Consider the following 27,987-nt stretch of genomic DNA (forward strand, 5'->3'; position numbering starts at 1 on the left):
CTCAGTGCCACATACACCATCGGGCTGCCCCACATACTCACTAGAGGAACAAACAAGTCTTTATCTGCTGCTGAAAATAGTTCCAGACAAATGTACTGTTACCTCCTGTTTGAGTTAACTTTGATAAAAACTAGTGACAAGCTGTTTTAGGAAATGACTGAGCCTTTTCTAAAAATAACACTACATATATGGATACTGAAGATTTACCTCTTCAGTATGACTGGATGGGCCTGGGGCTGAGAGAAAGCAGACAGGGCGGGGAGAAGCATTGAGAGAGACTAACACGTTGTTGATCTGGGTCTTTTGAGCTTTGTTGACAAAAAGAAAAATAAAGAACGTTGACGTTATCCTTGAAATGAAGAAAAGATCTTCACTTTGACAACACGCCGCATTTATAAGTAAATGCTGCAAATAAATAAAGCAAGAGACATGTGCTGGAAATGTAAGCATGTTAAGAAACATCAGCTGCATGCTGTACACAACAGAGCCACGCTGCACCACAATAGCACTGATGCGTTCATCTCACTATGTTCCAACTTGTAAATAGAATTCTTGTGACTTTTCTGAAATCTCTGATGGATCCGACTTGCTGCTTCATAATACAGTACCGTCATAGCAAACATGGCTGTCTTACATCCGCCTAAAATGGAATATATGGTGTTTTATTGTGCACAGTATGTTTAACCACCATAACCCACTCTGCAGTTATACAAATCTTGAGTTGTATGATGATGTGAACACATTAACATGGGAACCTTTGCCACCTCTACCATCCACCCCATACGACACGGCAGCGACATTAAAACTGATGAGCATGCTAGTACATATCGAAGAGGCTAGTGCTGGCTGCTTTTTTACAGCAGACATTTTGACAAGCGTAATGACATTAACAGTGGCTCTGTTCTTTTCGAGCCAACGTGAACAATACCAGGACCCTGAAACTGAAGCAGCCGAATGGAATTCAGCCATCATTCATTCATTAGTTACACCTCTGCTTTTCCTACTGTAACATGTCAGAATGTCCTCTGTGAAAGAGATCTATGGCCGAGCTGCAGTGATACTGCACTATACAAACGGTATGGTCTAAAACACACTGCAGTGAAGTTGTATACAGCTATGGGGACATTTGTCTGTGTTTATAAGTGTTTTTCAACAATTACAACTGTACATACTGTCCATTATCACTACAGTGATAGTAAGTTGTCTCCACTTATGGGTGTCCACATGAGGAGAAATAAGGGACTGCTAACAAATACAATAATAAACACTTCTGCTTGCTGTTGGTTGTGTTTAAATAATGTATTCTATATATATATATATAAATATATACATGCTAAATATGTGTGTTACCTAAATGCTGAATGTTCTTTAGCCAAAGCTGCAGTGTGTGGAGTTGTCTTGGCCATACATTTTTGAGTTCACACATTCACTTGACACAACACACAATGGATACACACCTATGCACGTAGTAATTTTATTTACAAATGGTAAAAAAAGAGACCATAAAAATATATCTTGCTTTCACATATATACATTTAAATGTATTTCTATGAACTGTGTGGACAGAATCAATCTCAAGTACAGATGAGGCAACTGTATTATAATAGTGGCTAACCTTGAGATCTTTGATACAAGGCAGGACCTCTGAACACTACAAAGGACAAACTTCCCACAGACTCGGTTCTAAAGCTCCACAGAAGCTTATTACATCAGAGGTGGTCTGGTTTTCATCTTGGCAATTCTTCAATTCCTATTTGGAATCAGTTGTTTTTCCTGAACACCCATTAGGTAGATCTTATGTGTATTAGAGCAACTGTTAGAAAAAAAAACTGAAATTTAAAGAATAAAGTCATAATATTATGGGGGAAAAGTCATAATGTTATAAGAATAAATGCTACTGAGGCAAATTTTTCATTTTGGGATATATAAAAGAAAATTGGCCCTACGAGAGAAAAATCATAATATTAGGAGAATAATGTTGTACTTTCTAGAAAAAGTCCTAATATTACTAGAAAAATAGCATAATATGAAAATGGACCCATAATTTTAAGAAAAAAGTCATAAAATCAAGAGAATAAAGGTCATAATATTACGAGAATAAAAGTCACACTAGAATAAAGTTGTAATTTCAAGAAAAAGATTCGAAAAAAAATCACAATATAAAAATAAACCTGGAATTTGAAGAAAAAAGTCATAATATTAAGAGAATAAAATTCATATTATTAAAGATAAAATTAATATTACTAGTATAAGTTCATAATTTGGAGGAAAAAGTCATAATGTATGAAGATTGTAACTTTACGAGAAAAGTCCGCACAGACTAAGTATAAACAAGTATTTAAATAAGCATCTTGTAACATTATACTTTTATGAATTATAATTTAATTTATGAATTCAAAACATTCATAACATAAGATTTTTTTTCTAGCAAATTTACAACTTCATTCTCAAAATATCACCACTTGTAAAATTATAACTTTCTCGAAATCTCAAATCTTTTTCTAAAAGTAGCCCTAATATTCTGGCATAAGATCTGGCTCAGACTGAGGTGTGTCACCATGTTAGCACTGTGTGTGAGAGCAGGACGAGTAGAGGTACAGTAAGATGAAGCAGTCGATCAGAAGGATGGTGTAGAAACATCTCTGCGTGTGCAAGCTTCGACCCCTCTGAAAACGAGTCAGTATCACAGCCAGCAGCAAGAAGAAGGTGGCGGTGTTCATGAGGAGAAAGAGTCTGATGTAGGAGGCTGTGCTGGAGAGACCCTCGCTCCCTGCCGTGGCCACCATGTGAACCTCCTTGAATTTGCGGCCCTTGACGAAAGCCCCCTTTCTGTTTTTGCGGCCGTCTGTATAATCCATAAAGGCCCGCGAGTCTGCATCTCCCTCCTCTGGACTGTCCTCATATGTACGCTTCGATGTCCTCTGTCTCTCCTTCTTCTCACTCACCTCAATCTGTGCAAAAATGTCAGGTAGACTCTCAGAGAGCTTCTCTTCGAGGTTCACTCTCTTCCCCCCTTTGCTCTTGCCCTGTTTCTTAGACATCGCAAACATCTTCTCGATGACCTCCTCTGTTTTCTTTTTGTCGGAGAACTGGAGGAGACGCTCTGCAGTCTTACGGAAGCTGGCAGTGTTGAGAACTCGCCCTAGGATGTGTCTCTCCATCTGCTGGAAGACGGGCTTGACGTGCTGGAGGTTATCCTCCATCACATTGACGTATTCCTCTACTTCCTCGGGCGAGCTGTCCACTGCTGCCGCCGCCTTCTCGAATACGATCTTCTTGTTGTCCAGCAGCACCATGGCAAACAGAGGCTTGCTGGTGACCTCTCCAGTCAGCAGGTAGATGGTATAGGTGTGATCCTTGGTGGCCAGGTAAATATCCACTCTCTGGTCATCGCCTCGCAAGCTGAAGCTCTGTACATCCACACCTGGTCCAAAGAAAATGTAGGCCACCCTGGTGTGAGGGTACCGCAGTGGCATTGTGACGTTCACATAGTTAGAGCCATTGTATGGGTACCCCCGAGGGTAATTCCAGTAACCTACCACTCCCTTGTTACTGTAGCCTGTGTCATCCATCCAGAACATCTTATATTTATCCTCACCGTGTGATACAAATGCTCCATGAACACCATCTATCTTTGTACCTTGGAATGGAAGTTCTGTGTTGTGAAAGAAGGCACTCATTGCCCTGGTTGGGCTGTCTGGATCCAGGTGGATGTGGTCCACAAGGAGGAGGAGCTGTGGGTGAAGGAGGAGCAAGTTCCTCTGGAAGCTCCTGATCTTCAGCTCTGGATTATAGGCGGAATGTCCCTCACCACGGATGAAGACCATTCCCTGTCTTTCCATAGCAGCTTCTACTCTGCCCTGAGTATCAGCCGCCAACCCCACCTTGTACTTCAACCACTTGGAGTCACAGGCTTCTGTAACCTGTCCGGCCCATGGCTTAAAGCAGCTCCCTGACATGGCCGCGCCAAACAACACTGCATTGTTCAACAAAGTGTACTTGGGTCCATACAGTGCCTCAGTGATAAATGGGACACCATTGGGTGCAAAAGTGAAAGTGTTCTGATCAGGGTGCTCGTGGCCAGCATTAAAGTTCCTCCACCCTTTGATCCACTCTTTGTACTTGTTCTTGTGAACAATGTCGAAAATGGCGCGTCCCCCCAGTTTCCCTGACTTGAAGGAGAGAAAGGAGCGGTTGGTGTCTGCAGGTAAAGTGCTGCCGTACGTCACCACACCCCAGTCCTCAAAGTAGTGGAGTTGGGATGTTCCAAAATCTGAAGGAGGCTTGGGATTTAGGCCTGGGTCATACCTGCAGAATAGCATAAGAGAACAGATATCAGATGGATGAAAAGCAACCACTGATGGAGTTTTAAGGTATTACAGTGGTTATTATATACTACCTCATGTACACGTAGCATACTTATGTGTTTTCCCCAAATGCCTTTTGACAACCCTAAGCTTGCTGCTTTCAAGGGTCAATAGAAGAGTTGCTCCAATACTGCCTAAAAGCTGATACCAACACATTTTCTATCCCTGAAGTGGAACCCTGCTACGTCCCACTAAGCCATTTATTTTCCTAGGATAGTTAAGTCATGACCCGCCCTATCTATCACACACATCAGATCAGTACTCTGTATTGGCCAATACAAAAAGTTCGATATTGGGATCATATTGGGAAGGAAGAAATGTTATCAGAATCTCTACTCAATAGATCAAGATCAATACCACCCTCATATCCATATTAAGCTAGAGCCAGCAGGCAGTTAGCATAGCGACTCCATGGATAAGGAAACAGCTAACCTGACTTTGTACAAGAAACTCAATGTGAAATGGTAATTATGCAGATTAATCAAACAGCTTACAAGGTGTATATTAATGAGCTTTAGATTTGTGATAGGCGATTTCCTTTGCTTCCAGTCTTTATGCTAAGCTATACTAATCATCTGCTGGCTTTGTCTAACACATATGAGATTGATATCGATCCTCTTAACTAACTCCAAGCAAGAAAGCAAATAGGTGCATATCTTTAAAAGTACCAGAGGATAGTTTAAATGACTAATCTAAAACATAATTTAACATAAAAATAGTCATTAGATTTACTGAGTTCAACCATGGCAAGAAATACAAGAAATACAGCCCAAAATGTGAGGCATGAAAAAAATATGCTTTACCAATAGAATGGTTTCAGGGTACATTTCCCTGTTATTAATAACTAAACAGAAAAAACTGCAGTCAGATATTCCCTATGAAATATTATGAAACCAAATTCAGTAGCTCACCAGATGAACTCTGTGTGGAGAGTACACCATCGCTGGCCTTTCCCAGCCTGCCCTGGCCCTTCCATCACCCTATTTTGATGAATCAGATCTGCCAGCCAGTTTCCACTGCCATTACGCAACACATAGCGGTCCAAGAAGACCAGCTGGCTCTCCGGCCCGTAGAACCAGTTGTAGTTGGAATCTGCAATGGCTACAGTCCGCTGAAACCCTGTTGAGACAGTGAGAACACAGAGGACAACTTCAGCGGTGGCCGTTCACAGAGGTGTCAGGCAGAAATACTGGCTATCAGAAATAATAGCCACACATGACACATAAAATGCTGATGTGCTGACTGATGTTGTAGTGTCAAACATGCATAAAAATATCACTTAAACCTATATGTGAATTCTTTGTAAATTCCTACACACTACCACACACAGCTCAGTACAAAATATCTGGCCTGTGGTCATGAATGTGTGACAGAAGTGTCCCCCCCTTACATGAACCTCAGTCCCCTCTGCTGTGACCTAGCTCAGGCCCAAACCAGGCGCAAATTGTTTTGTCCTCTGTAATTATGTAAGGAAAACCTTGCACTCTGGTGGTGAGAGGGTTCTTAGAAACCAGCTATAGCAACTGCAGTATGTAATCACAGTCAATCATTTGTCAGCTGAAAACAATCAGAAACAGAAATTGCGACAGAGAGTCTTTTTGCACTATTCCTGACTTAACAATGACCAAACTCTTCAATATAATCATTACAGGCATTGAGATAATGCTAGGAGTTGAATAGTAAAGACTGAATGAATTTTAACTGTCATATAGTTGCTATCCTCTCTGAGCATACATAGAGCTGACAGGGCAACTGCTAACACATGTACTGCTAACACCATAGCTCCATGTCATCAAACAACCCATGCTTAACCTGCAGTATAGTCCTTAATAGAGTCCAATCGATGGGCCGGTATCAGTCGCAGACATATCGGTATTGGGTAGAGCTGTGTATTGGCAACAGTCAGGCAATATGATATGTATCACGATACAGGGGTCATGATTCAATATATTTCTTTTTAAAAAAATCTAATTTTAGGAAAACTGTATAAAGAACACAACACCTCTGAGTTTTATGCAACCAGAACAGTGGGATCTGCAACACCATAGCCCTCACTTTACATTTATGATACTGCTTTCCATCAGTTGGGGGTTTAAACACAAAACACAACACAGTGTTTTTGAGAATTGATACAACATTACAAAACAAAATGTTGTGATACAATATTTTTTGATATTTTCTTACAGTCCTAGTGTCGGTATTGGCGTATCTCCTCTGATATATGCCGATATGAAAACAGTTTATAGTATATAAAGTAAATATATATATAAAGTGTGACGACTGTGTAGGGCTGTCACTTTTTATTCAGTGTATTGACCCGTTCGAATCCAAAACTGACAGTCTATAAGCACAACAGTGCTCAGCAGAAGCTCACTGACAAGAGAGCAAGGATATGCGTCCCATTGGTGTGGAAGGAGAGATTTACTTTCACTTTAACAGACAGTAACTTCTTTCCTCCACTAACACTTCAGTGCTTACTCTTCAACAATGTCCCACTCTTTTTACCATTTTCTTCTCGTCATCTGTCAGAGGAGCGCAATCATCCAACCGCCATGCAACTCCATTCAGTGCTTACACTGCAACTTACATTTGTGAACCTTTTAGCCCTTAAACTTGAAGAGAGGCTGCTCACACCTTCACTGACACTGGACCTGACAGTAACTTCTTTCAGCACTTCCACTTATTGCTCCTCTTATCTGCTTATTTCACTTTCACTTTTAACTTCAGCTTAAACTTCCTTTAAGTACTGCAAATTGAACTGTTACTCACATTTACATTTAAACATGGTGACAGTTGTTTTAACTGCAGTGTTTCAGAAAAAGTGAGCACTTTTTCTTCAGAAGATTTCCTATTTTCCATTGTTACACTCTGATCACCATTTGCTTTCTGTCAGCCGTCTGCACACAACCATTAACACACACACACACACGACAGTGAGGGGACAGCAATCATCTGGGCTGCTACAGGGGCAGTTCAAAATCTGGCCTTGTCTCCCTGTCTGGGGTAGCTGCTATTGTGGCTCCGGAGCCGTGGCCCTCTTGGCTGATGTAATTAGAGGTGCTTTCTGAGTGCAGCAGATCCGCTCAGCCACAATACAGAAACTGTTGGCAGGGGGCTGCAAAATGTCCAAGCTTGACCTAGGGGCCCCTCCTCCGCTGCTGCCCTCCCCCTGACCTTCAGTCGAAACTTCCAGGACACCACAGATCCCTGCAGGTCTCAGCTTTGAAAGGCATCCAGGAAGGTAATAACTGCACGCATGCATACCCCATATCAGTTGAGAGGAGAAGCTACTCTTCCATGTGGCGGCCTGAGGTTATTTTCACATCTAATCTAATGTATCCAACTTTTGGGATAGAGCTTTCCAGTAAGGACTAACTGGATGAGTCAGCCATTCATAGCTAAGTAAACACTTGCTGACAGATTGCTCACCTGCTCTGCATTTAGATGCCTAAATATATCCATTGCAGAGGAAACAGTATCACATACATTTCACAGCCTTTTAAAAAGTCAACAAGTGTGCTGGCCCACAGCAGGTGAAGTGACAGTTACCGGGCAGGATAGTCCTGTAGAGGAAGGCGAAGTGTTTCAGGAGCCAGGGGTGGTCGAAGTGGCTGACGGCGAAGTGGCGCTGCACAAGGAACATGTACTGGAACAGAGAGCGGGTGGTGTAAGTCCCGTAGGCCACTCCTTCATACAGGGAGCCGTCCGTCACATCCTGCAGAAGGACCATGGACTTCTCCATGATGGACAGGACCTGCTTGGTCCACAGGTAGGCCTCCTGGAGGTACCCTGAAACACAGGAAGATGAGACGGTTTCACAGGTTGAATACCAAGATTCCCAGTTCCTCCATTGTTTGTTTTGTTTGCTCAAAGGGTTGCATCAGCTCAGTTTCTGCCCATGTTATATGAGACTGTAATGATGTAAATTGCTGTGGAAATTGAGGATTGGATGTGTGACTGTGTTTTCTCTACATTTAATGAAATAATTAAATTCAGTGTGATATGAAAATAAACTTGCGGATCGCAGCTTTTTAAAGTATATGTGTTGGGTATGTGATGTACAGTATTAATGTGAAGGCATACTGTGCAGGACTTCCCTAAAAAACAATGTATAGACACACAAACATAATCCCTTGGTGTGTGTATCTACAAACAGTGAGCAGGGTGTGAGCGACCAGGTTCATCGCTGTCTCTGTGTCTCTCCTCTGCAAGCTGCAGGTCTGTGTGTGTCAGTGCCTGTTATACTGTTATACAGTTTGTATACCGAGGGTATACAAACTCCAGAAATATGGCCCCTTCCAGCCGTGTTTATTTTTTTATTTTAAGTATGAACAGATTCATTACACATTGTTTCAGAAGTAAAATGCTTGAAGTGCATCTTCACCATGGGCCAGGACTTCCTTTTATTGTGTCATTGTTTACAGTCCGATTTGCAACTTGAGCTGCGGCCCAGATGACATTCTGGCTAATCTCTATAAACACATATCTGCATATAAATGTACATTTATAAAAAGCTAAACTGTTGACAGGCGATAGCCGATTGGTTCCGAGCTTTGGCCAATGTGCTCCGCCTCTTTTGCTCTGCACACAACCAAAGTCCGCTCAGTTGTGATTGGTCAATACTACTTGGACTAGACTACAAACAGTAGCAAGAATGCTTGCAATACCAAAATCTTGTCCCCTGCCCACAGATTCATAGATACAGATATCATACAACACACTGAATTGCAATCCTCTTTGCAAGCAGGGGGCGTGAAAGTGCTCAGCTTGTTGAGAATATTTTCAGGCCTGGACATTACAGAATCTTGTTTTACAGTATTTGAGTGTGTGTTATGTCTAATTCTAATGGAATTGAAAAACAGCAAACAACGTCAGTCTGTTACCTAAAGAAACCTTCCACACACAACGTTTAGCTGCAGCTATGGAAAGCGTGACACCACTATGGCACACTGCACTATGTATACTCTCTCTCTCACACACACTGGATCACACACAGAGTTTACTATAAGAACAAGCAACCGCATAAACACTCCAGCCACAGTTCTTTGAGGAATCCCGGGGCCATCAGCGGTAACTGGCCAGCACCCGCCCAGCCGCCCCAGTCCGCCCACTGGAGCCGTCCCCAACAGTGTTTGGTTTGGGCTTGGGGACTGCTGGCCTACACAGAGCAGGTATTTACCATCAAACAGGAACTCCTGGCACACAGAAAGACCGTAGTTACACAAACAGAACTTCACCAGCGCTCAGTCGTGGGCCACACTTCAGAGGAGGCAGGCTTCAAGACTCTTCAGTGACTTTCCTCAGAAGAAAAAAAAATGATGTGAACATTTGAACGGATTAAGTTCAATTCTTATGACAGCTCTGTGAGAAAAATAAACATCTTTGTCAGTGTTCTGGACTACCAGAGCCTGAGAAATGCTCATCAATCAAAAGTTAATTCAATCATTAAATCATTAAAAAATACAAAATTACAAAATATGTCTTTTTGTTTTTTAAGTAAGTGTTAAGGAAACTAATTTGAAACTAGTAGATGGACATTTTTTTCTTGATACACTGAAACTAATTCACATCAAGACACTTACTTAATTCACTCATTTATTTTATTTATTTTTTTTTTTAGAGGAAGCTAAAGCGGAAGTTAACAGCTCCACAACCACTATCTGCCCTGCAGAAGTCTCTATTGCACTCAGATCCCGCAGTGTGAAAGATCACAGTCAGTCTATCAAACTTAAATCAAACTTTTTTGGCTTCTTGCAACACTGAACAGCTTCATATCAGCCTGCAAACGAGATAGATAAGAACAGAGTTTGGGGGGCAGGAAACCCCAAACACAAGAGGCTAAAATGCTCCTGGGAACTGCATATTTAGTGATAATTCTTTGTGGGCTCATTGGTGGAGCTTTTAGAGTCAGCACTTCTGTTGCCAGCTGTTGAAAATAATATTACAACAACTTCACATTACACTCTGTAAAGTAGGTCTTTCCTGAGATAACTCCTCTGCCACATAGACAGTGACACAAAAAAAGCACACAAAAAAAACCAAAAACTAAGTCTGAACAAAGAAAACAACTCCAATGGCAACAACCCAAAATCCATAGAAACTGGTGACAGTGCTGAACATGTAATTACACCACAGCAATTACCATACACCAACGACGTCAACAAAAAAGGAGAAACAAAAAGGGAATCATCACGTAAAGCCACATTAAAAGGAAAACACATACCAGACAAACTACATCACATTAATGCAGCGTACTGTAACTCTCTGGTTAACTCTAACTTCCTCCGCTTTCCCAAAGTCTGATAATGTGGCTCGTTTTCCTAATGACTAGCAGAGGGGATAATGCTGCTGTCAGGCTGACTGCCTCTCATGCTGTTAGCCAGGGTGCTGGGTCTGGACACCCAGAACCATCAGCACACATTTTGCCTCCACACTTTAGGTGCAAGTGTATGTGTTAACTCCTGGGAGGACCGTCACCCTGCAGGTCAGACGACTGCGAAAGGTCAAGGGATTTGTTATTTCCAATAACGCTCTTTGACTCACCCTCTGCTCTTCCAGTTTGTCTGTGCATGAGAACACAACACACGGCTGATGGAGTGTAATTGAAAGGATCTTAGAACTGACCGACTGGGGTTGCACAGAGTCACTAATGGAATACAATGTTTCCATAAGGCTGAAGGCTCAATTGTGGGGTAGAGACAGTCATGTGATGTGGAATAAGTCCGTCTGACTGTCCTACTCAGACACTTGCCATTACCAAAATGATCAAATTTGCCATTACCAAATTCTCATGAACCTTTTCACAATGTCCATGTCTTCTTATTGTTTGTCCTGCCAGTCTCATTTTCCAGAGGCCACTGTGGTCAATTATAGGAAAGTGCTAAAAATTACTAAGGAGTCATAAAACTCAGTGAAATAAGTCAGGAATGTCCCTTATGCAGCAATATCTATGTAGTGTCTATCTAATCTAATGTGTAAGCAGAAGTTACTTAATGTTTAAAATCCTCCTCCTCATTGGCCCGGGTTCAACTGCAGCAACACCACACCTTTTGTTTCAAGCTACACTACAAGCTAGGCTACTCAGAAAAACTAGCCATAGAAAAACATTTTGAAGCCACGTATTTTGTGGTATAAATGAAATGTGACTGAAAAACTGTGACGTCCCTTATGTGTATCTGCTACTTGAATTAAATGTAAAAAAATCTGATAAAGATATTCCTGAAACGCAGTGGTGAGTTCAAGTAAAGTTCAATTCAATTGTTTTATATCCATATGTATAATACGCAGCCTATACAATGCTGATTGTTATTTTAATTGTGGGGCAAACTGGGACAGTTTGGTAGTGAATGTTGAAAACCAGGACATTTTTGTGTTTTACAGTCAGATATTTGTCTGGACTCGGGACACCCAGCTTGGAACCGGGACAGTGCCAGACAAACCGGGACGTCTGGTCCACATACTCTGGCAGACGTTAGTGTGGGTGTCCAGTGGGAAGGATGTGACAGACAGGGGAAATGGGCTTCACTGTAGATGAACTGTGCACAGTTCTGTCCAATTAAACATTCAGCTTCAAGGCACCAACAAGCAAACACATGCATCTGGAATGCACTTCTCTAAGCTGCTGCTGCCTTCTTATCTAAATCTGTCAGAGCGTCAGAAGAACCACAGACAGCATGCTTATTTCTAATTTCAGTGAGTGTTTGTAAGAGCATGTTACTTTAGGGCACAAACTAATGAAAAAGCCTGTGTCAGATAACCAGTGAAAAAGAAGAAAAGAGGCTTCATTTCTGGCAGTGCTTATTGGAAACTTTCCATTTATTCACAGCCATCTTGACAGAATAATATTTGGAGGTAATGTCATCTCTTTGCACAGGAAATGAATTATATATGCTAATGGAATGTGGTCAGGTCTCTGTGCAGTGTTACATGTGACACCTGAGTGAGGCTGCTAAATGAAGCAGCTAAAATGAGTTTTTTTTAATCATGGCAAATACATCATGTGTTAGCAATCTTTTAAGAGGCTATATTCTCACCCCTGCTACGTATGAAACTATCATTCCCGCATGAGGCCTGCTGTAAAGCACACTTTTAACAAATACAATCTGTTACAAACAAAGCACCTAAGCAGTGGTTGAGCAGTCCCGTCCCCAGGTAACTCAGACAGGCTGAGCTGGAGCAAACTCACTTTTTCCTGGGCTCAACACAAAGAGAAATGAAGCAAAAAGAGGTCAGGCTGTAACTCTCCAGAGTATCCACACAGATTTGCGCCTGTTGTTGCCCTCTGCAAAAAAAGCCTCAAATAAAACCACTGTGACCACAGTGGTTCTCTGTAAGCCAGCTGTCATTTAGTTCACATCAGGACTGGATCTGTTGTACCAAAAATCTAATCCCTGTAAGTGAAGCGAGCTGCACTGCAGACATTCACCTTCTGATGGCCTTTCCCTGCTGCTACACACAATATTTAAGGCAGGATATAGAGGCAAACACAAACATTAAGCAGAATAATCATGTCGCCTAATGCAGAATGTCACAGATAGTGTGGAGAACCTCATCACGAGAACAATGACAAAGGATTGAGTGCAGTTACGGCAGATAACCGCGGGCTCACTGCACTGAAACTCCAGTCAGTTTCTCTCATAAGCAAACTGAGGTTGGCAAGTGTCACCATGCAAATGATCAATTTAAGTCAGTCAAATGTCTAAATTGTGTAACATACATTGCCAATAGAAATAAAGAGAGAAATAGTCCCAAAGGAGTAGGTAACAAACAAACTGGTACAAAATGTTTCAGTTTCAACATGTGATTTGATTTTGTGCCATAACTATATTTTCCTGACTTTTTCCATTATTAATAATCTGCAGATTATTTTGAGGATTAATTAAATAATAGTTTTGTCTATAAAATGACATGTTGACATTAAAATGACATGACATTAAATGTGTTGTTTTGTCAGACAACAATCCAAAAAACCCAAAAAATTCACTTTACCAAAACCATCAAATCTCACATCACATTTAAAAAAGTGAAACCAGAGGAAGTTTGGCACCTTTACTCAATAAATCAATGTTGATTATTGTTGCGTTGATAGACTAATTGATTAATGAAGTAATATCTAGCTCTAGCAGCTCTACTGGAAATCAATTGGGATATGTCATCAAGGCAATGGTACCATCCTGTGTTCTCGATGCGTAATATAATTCTGTACAGATGTTGCTGCAACAAGTGGGTCATGAGCGAGTTCGCACAAAATCTAGCAACAGCAATCCATTATAGATGAAGAAATAATTAACTGGTAACCTATTCCGTAATGTTCTACAGAAACAGTTCTTCACTGTTTTGTTTCAGCCGACATATCCCGTAAATCCAAGACTCCTAAACTCTTTCAACAGTGATGCATAGTGTTACTGGAGCAATGTTTTGTTGAACATTACTCTTAAGCAATAAGAATGTTGCAATTCTTCATTATTGCAATGCAATAATGGAAGGATAACCGGGTTGGGGGGGGCTGTTTTGTCCTTTGGAGTGCGCCCAGCTGGTGTAAAAATGAACTATTTACATAAGAAAACATCTTTACACATCTGCACAACATGGTTAAAGGACAAGGTACTTTCACAAAATGAAGTCAAACTCTAGGTAATTCATCTATTAGTTAACTCAACTCAACTATTTTGGATGAATGAATGATTTGAGTTGTTTTTTAAGCAAAAATGCCAAATATTTACTGATTTTCTGTTTCATATCATTCTGAAACTGAACATCTTTGGATTGTTGATTGAGACAAAATATCTGAATATGCCAATTGTGGACAAGAGAAGCAAATATGGTCCAAAACAGTTGGTGTATATATAGTCACCAAGCCCCTTATAAAACAAAATCTAACACTCTATGTCAAAACTGACATTTTTTACTGTAAGGTCCCCACAACTGTATCCTTAGCAGGGTGGAAATCCTCTAAATCAGTCTATAGACCATGTGAGACTAAACCTCCACAGTGAAAACCAGACTAATGAAATTCCTCTGGCTGAGTCGAAGCTTCTTAATGCCGGGCAGGTTTTAACTCCAACCTGTAAACTCCACAGAGCTGGAAGCAGTGAAGGAGGTCAGTTGAGACAGTTGAAGCTAGCAGATATACAGGTTATGATAAAGGGCATAAAGTAAACTAAAATATCAGCCACTCGTTCTCAGACCTCAGTGAAACCATGGCAACCAAGTGTTGATTATTATTACACCAGCAAAACTCAAAACCCTTCTAGTCACCCTTACAGGCTGCAGTGTTCATTACACCAAGTGTTGGGGTTACCAAATTGTAGGTCAATAAATGTGAAGTTTGTCCTGAATGGCTACCTGCTTGAAGGCAGAGAGAGGAGCGATGGCTGAGAGAGGAAAAGACTGAATGAGGACAGGGAGCGACGTTAGCGAGAACAAAGCAGAGAATCAAATACATAAAGCAAAAACACCTTCCTCCCTGCAGTATGGAGGCTCGTTTTTATTTAAGAATAGCTGCTAACTAAACTCCGTCACTTTGATGGTAAACACGTTTCACTTCCTATAAATTCTTCACAATAAAAGTTTGGGTTGTTTTGTTTTAGCTTTTATAATGAAGCAGTAACTCAACTCCTATACAGCTGAAAGTGAGCGTGAAACAGTAAAATAAAGCACATATGTTAAAGTACAATCAGAGACGCAGGACAGAAACAAACAAAGATTCAGTTAGAAGCTACGAAAGTATTGAGAGCTGAACACAGAGACTGTCTGCCTGCTCTGACAGGAGTTGAGTCTGGGAACACAAGGTTGTTTGGGGGGGAGAAGGGGGAATGGGTTGGATGCGGTCGGGCACTGTGGCCATACTCTGGAGATCTCTGGCGTGGCAAAACTTGGTGTGTTTGAACTGGAAATGTAAGTCAGCGAGGCATTGTCTGACTCTAATGGAAAATCCCTAAAGGAGGAAGAGTTAGGGGGTCACGGAAAACACTGGGGAACATCCTCTGGGGACTAAGAATATCTTTGCCAAATTTCTAGACTCTCGAAACACTCTGCTCAACAAAGAAAAGTCTTTATGGCAGTTGCATGCAGAGGTCGTGTGCTCGTGAACACTGTTCTACCATATAAAGGACATCCATTTTCAAAGTTTTAAAAAGCTCTCTCCGTGCTACAAAGTGATCTACTATTTTTCCTGTTTGGTTCATTATGGAGGAGAATGGGGGGAGAGCATTGTTTCACTCAAGGTGTTTCCACAACAACAAGACATTTTTCTTCAGAATGAGTGAGTGACGGGTTTTCCAGGATATCTTAATGTCCATGTTTTCCAGGACGTGTGGGAAACCTGCCAAAGTATTGGACAGACATGCTGACCAACATTTCCATCACATACACATCACAAACACATGAATCCCCATCCACTAACCTTGGGTCATGTAAACCAGGCTTCCTGTGAGCAGAGCCACGCAGTTGGTGGGCTGGTGGTTGTGCAGGTACTGGAAGCCCCAGCCTCGGACGTAGGATTTCTCGTACATGAGGCGTGACGCGTTGCCGATCACCTGGAGGAAGCGCTCCTGCTGGCCCTTGTTCAAGTACTCATACAGGAAGTCGTAAGCGGTGGCAAACCCGACCAAAGAGTGCGCCAAAGGAACTTCATCCCAGGGCGCGTCTTTGACCAACCTGCAACACAAACAACAACATTAGGCTAAAGGCGAGGCATCAGACATATTTGGAGCATGTGCAAAACAAACATTCAATGGTAAACAGGTGTGAAATTTTCTCTCTTTAAATGAAGCCCTTGCAAATGGTTTGTCATGAGCAAGGAGTTTTCAAAGCCTTTCATTTATCTTTAACACAGCTGTAAAACATGCATTCACTGTGAAAGCAAAATAAAGATGCTAAGCAGCATTTTACACCACAATTACAGCTGCACCATCTCTCACCAATAAAGTCAGACTCATAAAGACACACTGAAAGTGTAGCGTGAGCAATTCTCCTCTGATTAACAGGCGCTAGGATCTGAGACTGCTGACTTCTGTCAATTTTAGGAGTGCAAAGTGAAAGGTAAAAACTCTGCTCACTTTAATTCAAGAGAAATGAACTTCAGATGTGGTGATGAAACCAAGAGCTGTACTCTGAACCACCACGAGTTGACTCAGTGAATCATACTCAGACGTACACAAGGACTCTGTTCAGATCTAACACAGCGCCAAAGTCATCACGTCATCTCCAGGCAAGGAGTTAAAGTGGAACACGTTCTTGAGGTTTAAGAGTTTGCTACTAGTATGTGCTTCAGCAACCTTTATGACCTTAACAAAAGATAAGCAATTAGCGTTCAAAAACTACAGCTCCCATGAAATAAGCTGAGACAGAAGTTAATGCACATCACCCTAACAGTGTCTCCACATCCATGATGTCTTTCAAACCTCAAAGCTGTAAAAATGTCTGCACCATTCAGCCATCCCTATTCAATCTCGTAGCTCACCACTTGACAGTTTGTGTAGCTGGTGACCTTTGACCCACAACAGCCTAGGGTTTGTGGGAAATTATGTTTATTAAATAAACAAATTATATAAACAAATATGTTATTTTTTTCCCCCATTCCTGTCTAGACTACCAATCCCGGCAAGTATCATGGAAAACATAGTGCACACCAATTAAGAAAAACAATTAAAAAAACAATTAAAAAACAATATTTAACGTCTGTTTAAAAGGAATAAAAAAGATAAAACAACAGATCAAAACTGAAGGAAGTCAACTTGTCTCGTACATTAACTTACATTAAATCTAAGCAGCTCATCTCAACTGTCCATGGTCTAATAACTTGCACTGCATTAGTCTACACAGTGGTATATGTGTGTCTGAACATATTAGTATAAGGACAGGGACTTACTGCAGGGGTTGCTCAGAGTTACTGCAGGGGGGCCAAATTAAAACTGTCTCTTGTCTGAAAATACACAACATAATGAGTCTAATATATACTGTCTAGCTGTAGGCCCAGTTTAATATTATGGCTGCCTGATATGGTAAAAACATCATATAGAAACTATTTGGATAGATATTGAAATTGTAATATGTATCATGTTTAGGGTGGGAATGATCATTTTTCCTCCACAAATTAAATTTTCACTGAAAAAATGATTAAAATCCTGATGATGTGACATTACTTAAATCTGGAGAACAACATTTGTAGGCCAGAGCATCTCTACAGCACTACAGCACTTCATTATAATGCTATTACTTAAATCACTGCAGTCTCTGCAATCTGCATATTGCACTTCGCCCCAATTCTTATTTCAATAATATTTTGATATGTGCACCCTATTTCTATTTAATATGCAACACAATGTTATTCAATTCAATTCAATTCAATTTTATTTGTATAGTGCCAATTCATAACAGAAGTTATCTCAGGACACTTTTCAAATAGAGCAGGTCTAGACCGAACTCTTTATAACATTATTTACAGAGACCCAACAGTACCACCATGAGCAAGACCTTGGAGACAAGGGCAAGGAAAAACTGCCTGTTAAAAGGCAGAAACCTAGGACAGATCCTTCGGCTCTAGGTGGGTGGTCGTCTGTCTCGACATGTACAACATGTATTTCTTCATAGTTTATTTGACAGGGACAGATACAGGAAACGCAGACAGGCTAGAAAATATCTGTCAATACAGGTACCAGATATCTACAGAGGATGCTAACTGACAACACCCTTCCTGAGAAGGGCTTTTATGAAAGTAAGAGGTTAAAACAAAAAAGGAGAAGGGTAAACAGAACACATAAAACACAGAATTAAAGACGTCACATTTTTAAACTATACATGAGGTTTGTTGCTGAATTAACCAAGATTAGCTCGCTCTCTTAAAAGTATGATGTTAGTAGCAAAATTCAAGTGATCAGGCAGTAGGGGGTCCCTGCTCTGTCCCTCTATCAGCTACTTGGCCTGAAAAGACTTCTGCAATAGGGGAATGGGAACCGAGCTGTTAACCTGCCGCTAACAGTGTTCCTCACCCACTGTTAATGTTACTGCAGAGCAAAATGAATGACTTTGCCTTGTTGAATAATGTTTATCCTTTAAACACATGTTGGAATGCCTTCAATGCCATTTCATTTCAAGTTAATAATTCAATAGCATAAATGATTATTTTTTCTCTATGACAGACGTCATACTAGACAAGATGACGTATTTTTGGTGATGGTTATGTTATCCAGCTGGACATTTCACAGTCTGTGTATTGTTACAAATGTAGTTGTGATTGTAAATGAGGTTTCCTTCTTACAGGTGGTCACATTTCACTTCAGCTCTTTAGAAAACTCCGGAGTAGGGGTGGGCGATATGGGCAAAAAATAATATCTCGTTATTTTTTGGGATTTTGGCGATAACGATAATCAGTCGATATCCTTTAAAATGTGATTGGAATTGTCTGAGTTAGGGCTTGTGTCCACCAAACGCGTTTTTAGCGCTGAGAGCGCTCAAAAACTAATTTTCCGAGCGCCCAGCGGTGTTAAAAGTTGAACAGATTTCAACTTGCAGCACTCTTCTGCCAGAGAGGTAGACCCACGTCTCGGCACTAAATCATCTGAAGTACCGGTAGCTTCAGGGACTGGAGGTGCTTGCATTTTCTCTCTACCATCACCGGTTAAAGGTAATCAGTCAATTCACAAGACACGGTTGGATGGGTGGGGAGGGAAGTGGGGTATCTGTATACACAATATATTACAGATTCCATGCTGAATAAAATCAAATCAAATAAAGCATGAAATTGCAAAATAATTATATCAACAATATTTGGACAGGTTCATCCATTTGATGTTGGTAATACGTGGTTTCCATGAGTTAAGTGGCAGAGGTTTATTTGAAAATCACTTCCTGTCTGGTCATCCAAATGAACACCAGATGGATTAAGAAGCTTCTTTATGTTGCAGTTTGCCCATATGGCAAAAAGGAAGACATAATAAAAGGAATGCCAAGTCACTGTTGGACTGTATATTGAATCATGCCAAAGCACACTAAATCTCACTTCTGTGTGTTTGCACAGACTGTGTAAAAAGAAAAAAAGAAGCAGCAGGCACCAGTATGCCACAAAGCAGAAGCTCTCCATCGGAACGTGGTTCCTGGAGTTGTTCAGAGACATAATTGAAGGTCATGGAACCACAGCTGACTGATTCCTGGAGCCACTCTGCACAAACCCTCAGAGGTTCAGTGACCATAATAAAAGTGCGGCCAAGGAGAAAACTCGCAGTGTGCTCTTAAGACGTGAAAACACATGCTCAGTGGCTTCACGTTTCTGCACTGTGGCACACATACTGATATTGTGAAAAATGGCCTACAAATTGCACTAATGCCACACTAAAACCCCCCAGAAATGAGCTGCTGGAAAATCCCCTTCCTCCTGTTCAATGGCTGGAGGCATCACAGCAGCCGTGCAGCAAAATGAGAAGGATTAAGCTGCTAGCCCCCACCCCCAACCTCCTACCTCTCCCTCCCTTTACATGGAGGATGAAGGAGGAGGGGGAGTACCTGTAAGAGAGAGGGGATTGTACCGGAGGGAATTTCACTTTAAGATTAACACACTGTCCTTCTGCTGCTGTTGCATTCAATCTAACAGAACAAAATAAATGAAAATAAACTAAACTAAATAAAGTCTAGCCTGATCACTTGGAGTGGTTTCTCTACTACTGTCAGGCAGGAGAATACAGTGCCTAGTTGATTGTGAAATGATCAAATCCTAAAAAAATGAGAAACTTTGATAACATCAACAATAAACTCTTCAGGGTTCAGGGAGAAAAAACATCTGGTTGGGGAGTTGTTGGAATAGAACAAAGGAAATAGAGTGACACTAAAAAGTGGACATCTGCATTCAATCCCGCAGTACTTCTAACAATGTACAGTAGTATGTTACAGATAGCATTGAAATGTTGAAACACGTTCTCACTCCAAACTCATCCAATACTGTAGCTGCGTCATTGCCCCTGAGCTCCAAAATGATGCTGATTAAGTTAGCAACAATTATTATGCAACATCCGGTCAAGGTAGAAATAATTCATATGCAACATCTGGTTAGACTTTAAAAATAAAGTAAGAATGCAAGAATCCACCGGGCCTGAATGAAAACAACCAATCATTCAAAGACGGCTGATTGTTGAGTCTCAGTCCCTGGGTGTCAAATACACTCTGGGACGCTTTGGGACTCTAGGAATTAGACCTAACAATCTTCAATCCTCTTCAAGCTTCCAACCCAAAGCGTCTTTATATCGTTCTCAAAAAATTAGTTTTATAAAAGTTACCTACTGCAGCTTTTTATGGTACTGGTTTTAAAGGCATCTTGTAAAATGTTCTTGTTAAGCTAGTTATGTTTCACATTGAGTGTTTTCTCACCAAAACCCACTGAGCCCTAACAAACCTGTTGTAAGCCTCTCCTTCGTCACAAAATATCCACAAACCATTTCATTTATAATGTGCAACGTTACCATTGGTTTGTGGATAACTGTACATATTTGTACCAAAAATCAAATGCAAGTTTTAACTAAAGAAAGTTGTCACCATAGCTAGCTGGTGAGCACTAATAGTGTGAGATCATGTGAACATATGTGAATTAACAGTAGACGGTTACCATGGAGCCCGACACTGGGCGCAACCGCTCTCCAAGCGCCATTTCTGAGACCTTCAATCCTTTAGTCTTTGAAATAAAAGCTGTGGAGGACCGGGGAGTAGTGAATGGCTGTAATCCACTTCTCAGCCACTCTGCACTTGCCAGGCAGAACTAATTTTCATTGAACTTAATCAAATTGTTAGGGAAAGGAAGCACTGTCGATGGCTGATGCCTGCATGATGCTCAGCCGCTGCTGACTCTGAGGAGCTGAGGATTGTTCACACATGGGCTGAAGGATGGATTCAGCTGACTTGCTGACTGTACTCACAATATGAAGTGTGGTAAGGATGGTTTTCTGCAATTGGTTCCTACACACATTTTTGTACACATCTGTGATTAAAATCTATGGAACTGTAGTATTTTAGGGAATAGTACAAATCTAAACAGAATGTACCTGGTACTGGTATCCTGGTAACTGTTTGCAATCTGTTTCAATGTATTGTGATGTAACAGAAGGAGCTGTGACCTTTGATTATGAGCTAAGTTGAGAGAAACGCCTGGCAGCACCTACCACCCCAGCGATAAAATTAGCTGCCACAATCCAGGGTTTTGCCCCATGTGTCAGGAATCTCCTCTAACCCTGGAGGTGCTCAGACTGCGTAATGGCGAGCAGTTTAGCACTGACACATACCGTCAGGGTGTCTGGTACGGATGTAAATTCTGAATGATGTTCACCTGCGAACCGGCTGTTCAGTTTCAGTGACTTTACAGAGCTTTTTAATATGAGAAAACACAATGTGCTGCTGTCTATATTGAGTCCATATGAACCATTCACTACTGCGGTGCTTCTAATTGTAGCTGTAGTAGTAGTCATTTATTGAGATCTGAAATTACACTAAAGCCTGCACACTTTTTACCTTATGTTTTTCATAATGCTGTTGAAATTCAGAAAAAAAAACAACCCACACTATTTTTGAAAGACAGTAATGAGACAAAACGTTGTTATCAGTTGTTTTGCAGCTGTGTCCGAACACTTGAACTCTAAGCCTAAAGCTCAGTTCACACTACGTGATTTGAGCCCTGATTTTAAACTTGCCGACTTTTTTGGAGAACAACTGCCCCCGATCAGATTGCTCCTGTCAACGCCACAGAAATATCTAGTAGGCTAAATATCGGGTCGGGTCAGAGACGACTGGGGGAGCCATGCAGCACTAATTTTAGAGAGAAATCTTAAGTCTTTACGATCCACCTCTCATTCCCATAGGGTTCTCCCACTGAAAGAGCGCAGATACAACAGAGGCTGAGTGACCTGAAGCAGCAAAATGTACTTTATCTTTATGGATGATATTGATCAGAATACTATCAACAAATGACGGCCTTTAGCTCGTGTTTCTAGAGTTACGTGTTGTTACAGACATGTTAATTTTTTTTTATGTGATGTTTCTTAAAGGGAGTCTGGGGCAGGGAGCTTTTAGTTGAATTCAAACTGCTAATATGAATCATTTTTAATAGTTTTGTCTCCACTAGAGAAACACTAGCTAACTGTTAAAGTCTGATAAGGTTGTCTGAAGTTGAGTGCTGTTAGTTATTAGTTTGATTAATGCTTTACTAACGTGTGTATTGATTACTGACACAGCTTAGTGTACTCAGTTTCTAAAGGCAGTATGCTGTAAATGGTTGCCCTTTGTGTGTGTCTTTAATGTACTTGAGATTGAACAATTGATTGGAAACAACTTTTTCCAAGGTCAAGAGTGGACTTTTCAGCAAGATGGATGAGAAGTGCTCAAGTCCTGATTCAACAGACTCACAACGGAAGGAAGCTAATGTTCACACATTTATTAAGCGTTTCTGAATACAACAGGGATGGTGTGTCACCAAAATGACATCATATTCTCACTTCCCCTGGTGCTGTAGGTACAGTAGCCATAGATAACTAGACAGATACACAGAATTGAAAAATTATCTAAAATTTGTTTTTTGAGGAACCAGTGTCCAGTTACCCTAAATTAATCCCTGATGTCACGCTGAGCAGATTTCTTTGGAATTACGTTCTACCAGGAAATAAATCCTGTGATAAATGCTGACAGTACAGACCCTGCTGTAATCTGGTGGAGGCAGAAATCTAAGAGGTGGATATCTCAAAACCTTAGGTCCTCTTCTACAGAGTCCGCCATATTAAACTTGATATTTCAACATAGAAATACTGTAAACCAGTGGTTCCAAGTGGAACAAAGGTCAAAGGTTCATCTCAGGGATTGCGAGATGATTCACAGAACAGGAAACATTTTTTTGCTCAAACCTTTGCTGATCATTTCAGCTCCCCAGGCCACTGAAAAGATTCCAATGAATCAGTCTGAGCAGGAAACATAACTCTTTAGCTAACTGTTGCCACATATGTGACCTGTGACCCGAGGCCACTTAAAAATATTGCTTCGTTTTAAGGGGTCACAAGTCATAATCATTATAAAGTCATTATAAACACACCATCTTGGGTATGCAGTCTATTTTCTGGCATTAAGAAATAAGGAAAATTATTAATCAAAAACATAACTGACAGATTAATTAATATGGGAATGAAACTCAACAATCAACTATCTTCAAGCCACCAACCCAACGCGTCTTCATATCTTTCTCGGCTCTGATTGGTTGTTTTTGTTCAGACCTGGTGGATTTCTAACAAATACCATTAGGAGCAATAGGAGGAGCCAGAGGAACCTGAATATCTGTCTCATGTACTACTGTCAGGATATAGTGAAAGTTTCAGTGAGTATGACAAAAAGCTGCAGCTTTAACCTGGACCTGGACCCTAAGTCCTAGCGCTACATAGCTCACATCTGAACATTTCATTTCCTTTCATGGGGGGGGGGCATGCTCAGAAAACAGCTGCTAAACATATTTCCTGGACCAGAGACTTATCGGAGCACAATGCATCTTAACCAGAACTCTGCCCACAGAGAAAAATGAGAAGACTCCGGAGATGGGACTGACAAGAAAGCCTCTAAGGGGGAGGATTTAGCATTAATACCCAGTTGATGCACACATGGGGATGGAAACCTATATCAGGCACCATCTGTAAACTCTGAATAGATTTCTAGTTTTCTCTCTAAAATGAAAAACAGACAGAAAGGAAGTAAATGAGAATTGGAGGGTCCAAACTATTCACAATAAGCAGACTGTGGCTTTAATTAAAAATATTAAACATATGAAATAATAAAAAAGACAGAAAATGTACCAACTAGGCTGAGCCGCCATCCTCTCCATGTAGTCCTTTGCCAGGTCGAGGGCCCCGGCCCTGTGCGGGTACAGCAGGCAGAACATGGACAGTACGCCCAGGTTGTTTCCGTACACCTCGTTCCAGCGGGCGCTGAACTCCGCTGGGCTCCAGGGGGGAAGGTACTCCTCTGGGTGCTCCAGCATGGTTTCGCCAGCCTCGCGGATCCTCCTCGCCATGTCCCGATGAGTCCCCGCGGCCGCGTACTGCATCTCCTCCACGTCCCCCCGGTTGAAGTACAGCATGGGATGGCCATCGTAGTTGCCTCCCATGAAGGGGATTCCTCCACTGGGGTCCACTTCCGCCGCCACCACCGGGGCGAGCAGGGGCCACAGCAGACTTATGAAGAAGACTGTGGGGGCCCCGCGGGTGTGGGTTCTCATAGTGTCATCAGAGAGGGACAGCCGACGGAGCTCAGCTGAGAGGGAGAAGTGCGGGGAAGAGAAGGATTTGAGAAAGCCGGCCCATATTCTGCACAGCCTTTTCTTACAAAAGCCCTGCATTCCTTGAATAATTAGATACAGCTGTAGTCCTGATGATGCAGGCTTTCCATACTGATGTAGGTCATTACTGAGCAGCACAGTAAAGAACTAACCACAGTACTGCCCGATAACCTAGGTAGAAGTCATTCTTGTTCAAACTTTGTATACATTTCCTCCAAATTGTTATTTCATTATAGATACCAAGGTTACCACAATACCCTTCTGCCATAAAATCCTCCCTTACTTTGCACCTAGCAGCCAAATCTGGATGTTGTACTACACCTCCGCACACTGCGTTACCTAATATTCACTCTCCAACATTTATTTCTGAGTTGCCATTGTCAGACAAGTCTAGCCATGCACACCCAGATGGCCAGACGAGCAGGCCTGGAGGTCATAATGGCCCATTACCGCAGTAACATTACTCTGGTCCACTGAAACAGCCTCTAAACCAAACTGCGCTGCTTACAGAAAGACAAGAGTTGGCCCACAGTCTGTGCTCTGAACATGAGAGTAAATTCCATGACCTTAGTGGAGCTGTTGGCGAAGGCCCGGTGGAAAAGCTTTTGGTAGTGATTTAAACGGCGTCTAGACCGGACTCCATTCTGATGCAGTGAGCTGTCCGGGGTGTTGCATTTTGTGTTTGATAAACAAGGAAAGACTGAAGATGGCGTATAAAATGACTGCCTCTCCTTAAGTTAATTTTGACATTAGCCCTTGTGAGGAGACACATTCCTCTGTGGTGAACGTGAGAATAGTGGCCAAGACAACTGATTTATCACACTAAAGCTGGAAGTGTGGCAGCAGCCAGGGATCTATTTTTACTGAGCCTGAATTAGACTGATCTAAAACTTACTTGCTTTGGGCCATAACTCTACACTCAATGGATAATGTTTGGTAGACCCTGTTATGGGTCTTTAAGACATTCTTATTGACAACAGCATTACTGCATTGTATTCTGATGAGTGCTTAAAGCCAGAACTGTACTGTAGCTAGTTTTACTGAGGCTCAATGCATTTAATTGCATTCGTCATTTGAGAAAAAATTTATAGCAAATTAAAAATGCCAAACATGCAGGTTCCAGCTTCTCAAATGTGATGATTTACTTCTTGTTTCTGTTTTATATCACTGCATAAATATCTCTTGGTTTTGGGCATGGCATCTGAAGATATTTCATAGACTGGAGTTGGTTAATCAGTTCCAATGTTGAATACCCAGGATGAGTAGTCAAAGGCGAACAAGGTAATGTGGCGGCCTCATCATCAGATTTTTTAATTTTTTTAATTAATCGGAAGAACAATTGATAGATTAGTGAATAATGAAAATAACTGTTAACTGCAGCCCCAAAATTATATTTCTCAAAAAGGAAGGTGTAAATGTGTATAAAAGCCGTCTCCATAATACCATAAATACAATTTACAGAGACGTCCGTATAGAGTAATATTTTCTACCAGCTGTGTCTGTAGCACAGTTGTATTAAAGGTTTTGTATCCAGTGCTTTGATTCTTTAATGAGTTATTTCCAGATTTAAATCTTAAAACAATACACTTAAACAGGTGTAATACAAGGATCCACTTCTAAAACCTACTTTATTATCAATCATGGGTGCTGGAAGTAGGGGTGCTGAGGGCAGTGCAGCAAAAAAGTCGGGCATAATGAAAACCATTAGTTCATAAAAAAACTAATGGTTTTAAACTTATAATGACTTTGTCCTTATTTACTGGGATTTACCCAAACATACTGGTATTTCTGGCAGGAAAGTGGTTTTACTTTTAACCATTTAGCTAAAAGGTTACACAATTTGTGTAAAATGTGCCTGACGTGTGTTTTTATTATAAAATAGGTAACACTTCATTTGTACAGTCTGCCTATAGAGAGTTTATAGAGTATTCTTAACATTTCAACAGCTTATTAGCTGAGATCCAACACCCATATTTCTGATATTACGCCCACTGTGGTTAAGGTTCAGTTAGGTTTAGGCACAGAAACCATCTTGGTTAGAGTATGTTCATGAACTGTCACATATACTAGATTGTCTATTAAACACCTACAGACAAAATCTGTAGGCGGACTACAGAAATGAAGTGTTACCATAACACATAAAGTCCCCCAATGTTGGAAATACCCCCAAACTCCCAGAAAATGACATGACCTCAACTGTTAGCTAGGACAGGCTTTAAAGCTGCAGTAGGGCACTTTTATGAAAATAGGTTTTTGATTGTTGAGTCTCATTCCCAGTGTTGGACCCGGGAACAACCAATTATCTTCAAGCCACCAGCCCGAGGAGACTGACCAAATTTCTTGGCTCTGATTGGTTGTTTCCATTTGGGCTCAGCAGATTCTTGTAAATGCCATCAGAGCACTAGGAGGAACCAGAGGAACCTGATTGTTTCACACATGATCTGTCTCATGTTCTACTGTCAGGATACAGTGAAAGTTTCAGTGAATATGACAAAAAGTTATTTTATAAAAGTGACCTACTGCAGAACCTTGAGTGTGCCTGTGCACAGTTACTGTAATGATTGTATGTATTATGGCAGCATATGATGTCAGTGTAAACATAACGAGCTAAAAACAATGCAAACTTAAGTCAAGAGTTTTACCTAGCCTCAGGCCTTACTAGCTATTCCCATAGTCTGAGTTAGTTACTTTAAAACATGAAGTGCTGTTTAAATACAGTTAGCTAATAGCTCTGAGTGATAAACTGTCAGCCAACACTGTTCTATAAAAGCTTTAACAGCAGAGGTTTTATTCTGTCAGCCACTTTCAACCGTTCCAGCCAGAAGCAGCATTCCTCCCTTCCACTGATAAATGCCAATAAGATGCTACTTTACTTTCTCACACTTTGAGCTAACTGTAAGTGTTTCAGCTTCATCCCACAGCCTCATATCACAAACCTGCGTCTATAAACCAAACACCAAAGTCAATTCTGAACAGTAATATCACTTATCGATGCTATTGATAATCCAACCCTTACACAAAAGTAGCCTTGTTCCTGTCGGACTAGAAGGTTCGGGAGCGGAGAGCAAAAAGCGGTTACCTGTCAGAAGAGCCGCTCACTACGCCGAGTTCCCGTCGACACAAGCGGCATTTCCTCCCCTCGCAGCGGGGCAGTTTCCGAAAGATTATCGATACTGTTGAAAAGTTCGCTTTTAGGGACGAAACGGAGTGAGAGAGTGGAGGGAAAGAATGTGTGAGTGCAGAGGGAGCGTCATGCTGGCGAATGAGGAGGGGCGGCAGGGGAGAGAGAGAGGCTTAAAGGAGACTAATGAATCAAGTGGCCGCCCTCCTCCC

General features: G+C 41.3%; 1 protein-coding gene across 2 annotated transcripts; it reads right to left on the reverse strand.

Moving 5' to 3' along the window:
- Positions 1-1,460: 1,460 nt before the first annotated feature.
- dse (dermatan sulfate epimerase) lies at positions 1,461-27,969 on the reverse strand. Of its 2 annotated transcripts, XM_051409879.1 has the most exons (6): positions 27,734-27,969; positions 24,173-24,629; positions 15,772-16,025; positions 7,917-8,156; positions 5,279-5,486; positions 1,461-4,308 (listed from the first exon to the last, which is right to left on the reverse strand). In XM_051409879.1, the coding sequence occupies exons 2-6, from the start codon at positions 24,592-24,594 to the stop codon at positions 2,562-2,564; spliced, it is 2,871 nt and encodes a 956-aa protein (XP_051265839.1). In that variant the 5' UTR covers positions 24,595-24,629; positions 27,734-27,969; the 3' UTR covers positions 1,461-2,561. The 2 variants fall into 2 exon arrangements, with proteins under 2 accessions (XP_051265839.1, XP_051265840.1); XM_051409880.1 differs by lacking the exon at positions 27,734-27,969 and having other exon boundaries at positions 24,177-24,315.
- Positions 27,970-27,987: the final 18 nt, after the last annotated feature.

Source organism: Dicentrarchus labrax, unplaced genomic scaffold (genome assembly GCF_905237075.1).
Source record: "Dicentrarchus labrax unplaced genomic scaffold, dlabrax2021, whole genome shotgun sequence".
Lineage (NCBI taxonomy): Eukaryota > Metazoa > Chordata > Actinopteri > Moronidae > Dicentrarchus > Dicentrarchus labrax.

Bases quoted from the DNA above. Each gene is read 5' to 3' on its own strand.
- dse (XM_051409879.1), bottom strand. From the start codon at position 24,594: ATGAGAACCCACACCCGCGGGGCCCCCACAGTCTTCTTCATAAGTCTG. The intron at 16,026-24,172 runs GTACATTTTCTG...TTTGTGTTGCAG, and splicing joins ATGGCGGCTCAGCCTAGTTG to GTTGGTCAAAGACGCGCCCT. The intron at 8,157-15,771 runs GTTAGTGGATGG...CCTGTGTTTCAG, and splicing joins CCTGGTTTACATGACCCAAG to GGTACCTCCAGGAGGCCTAC.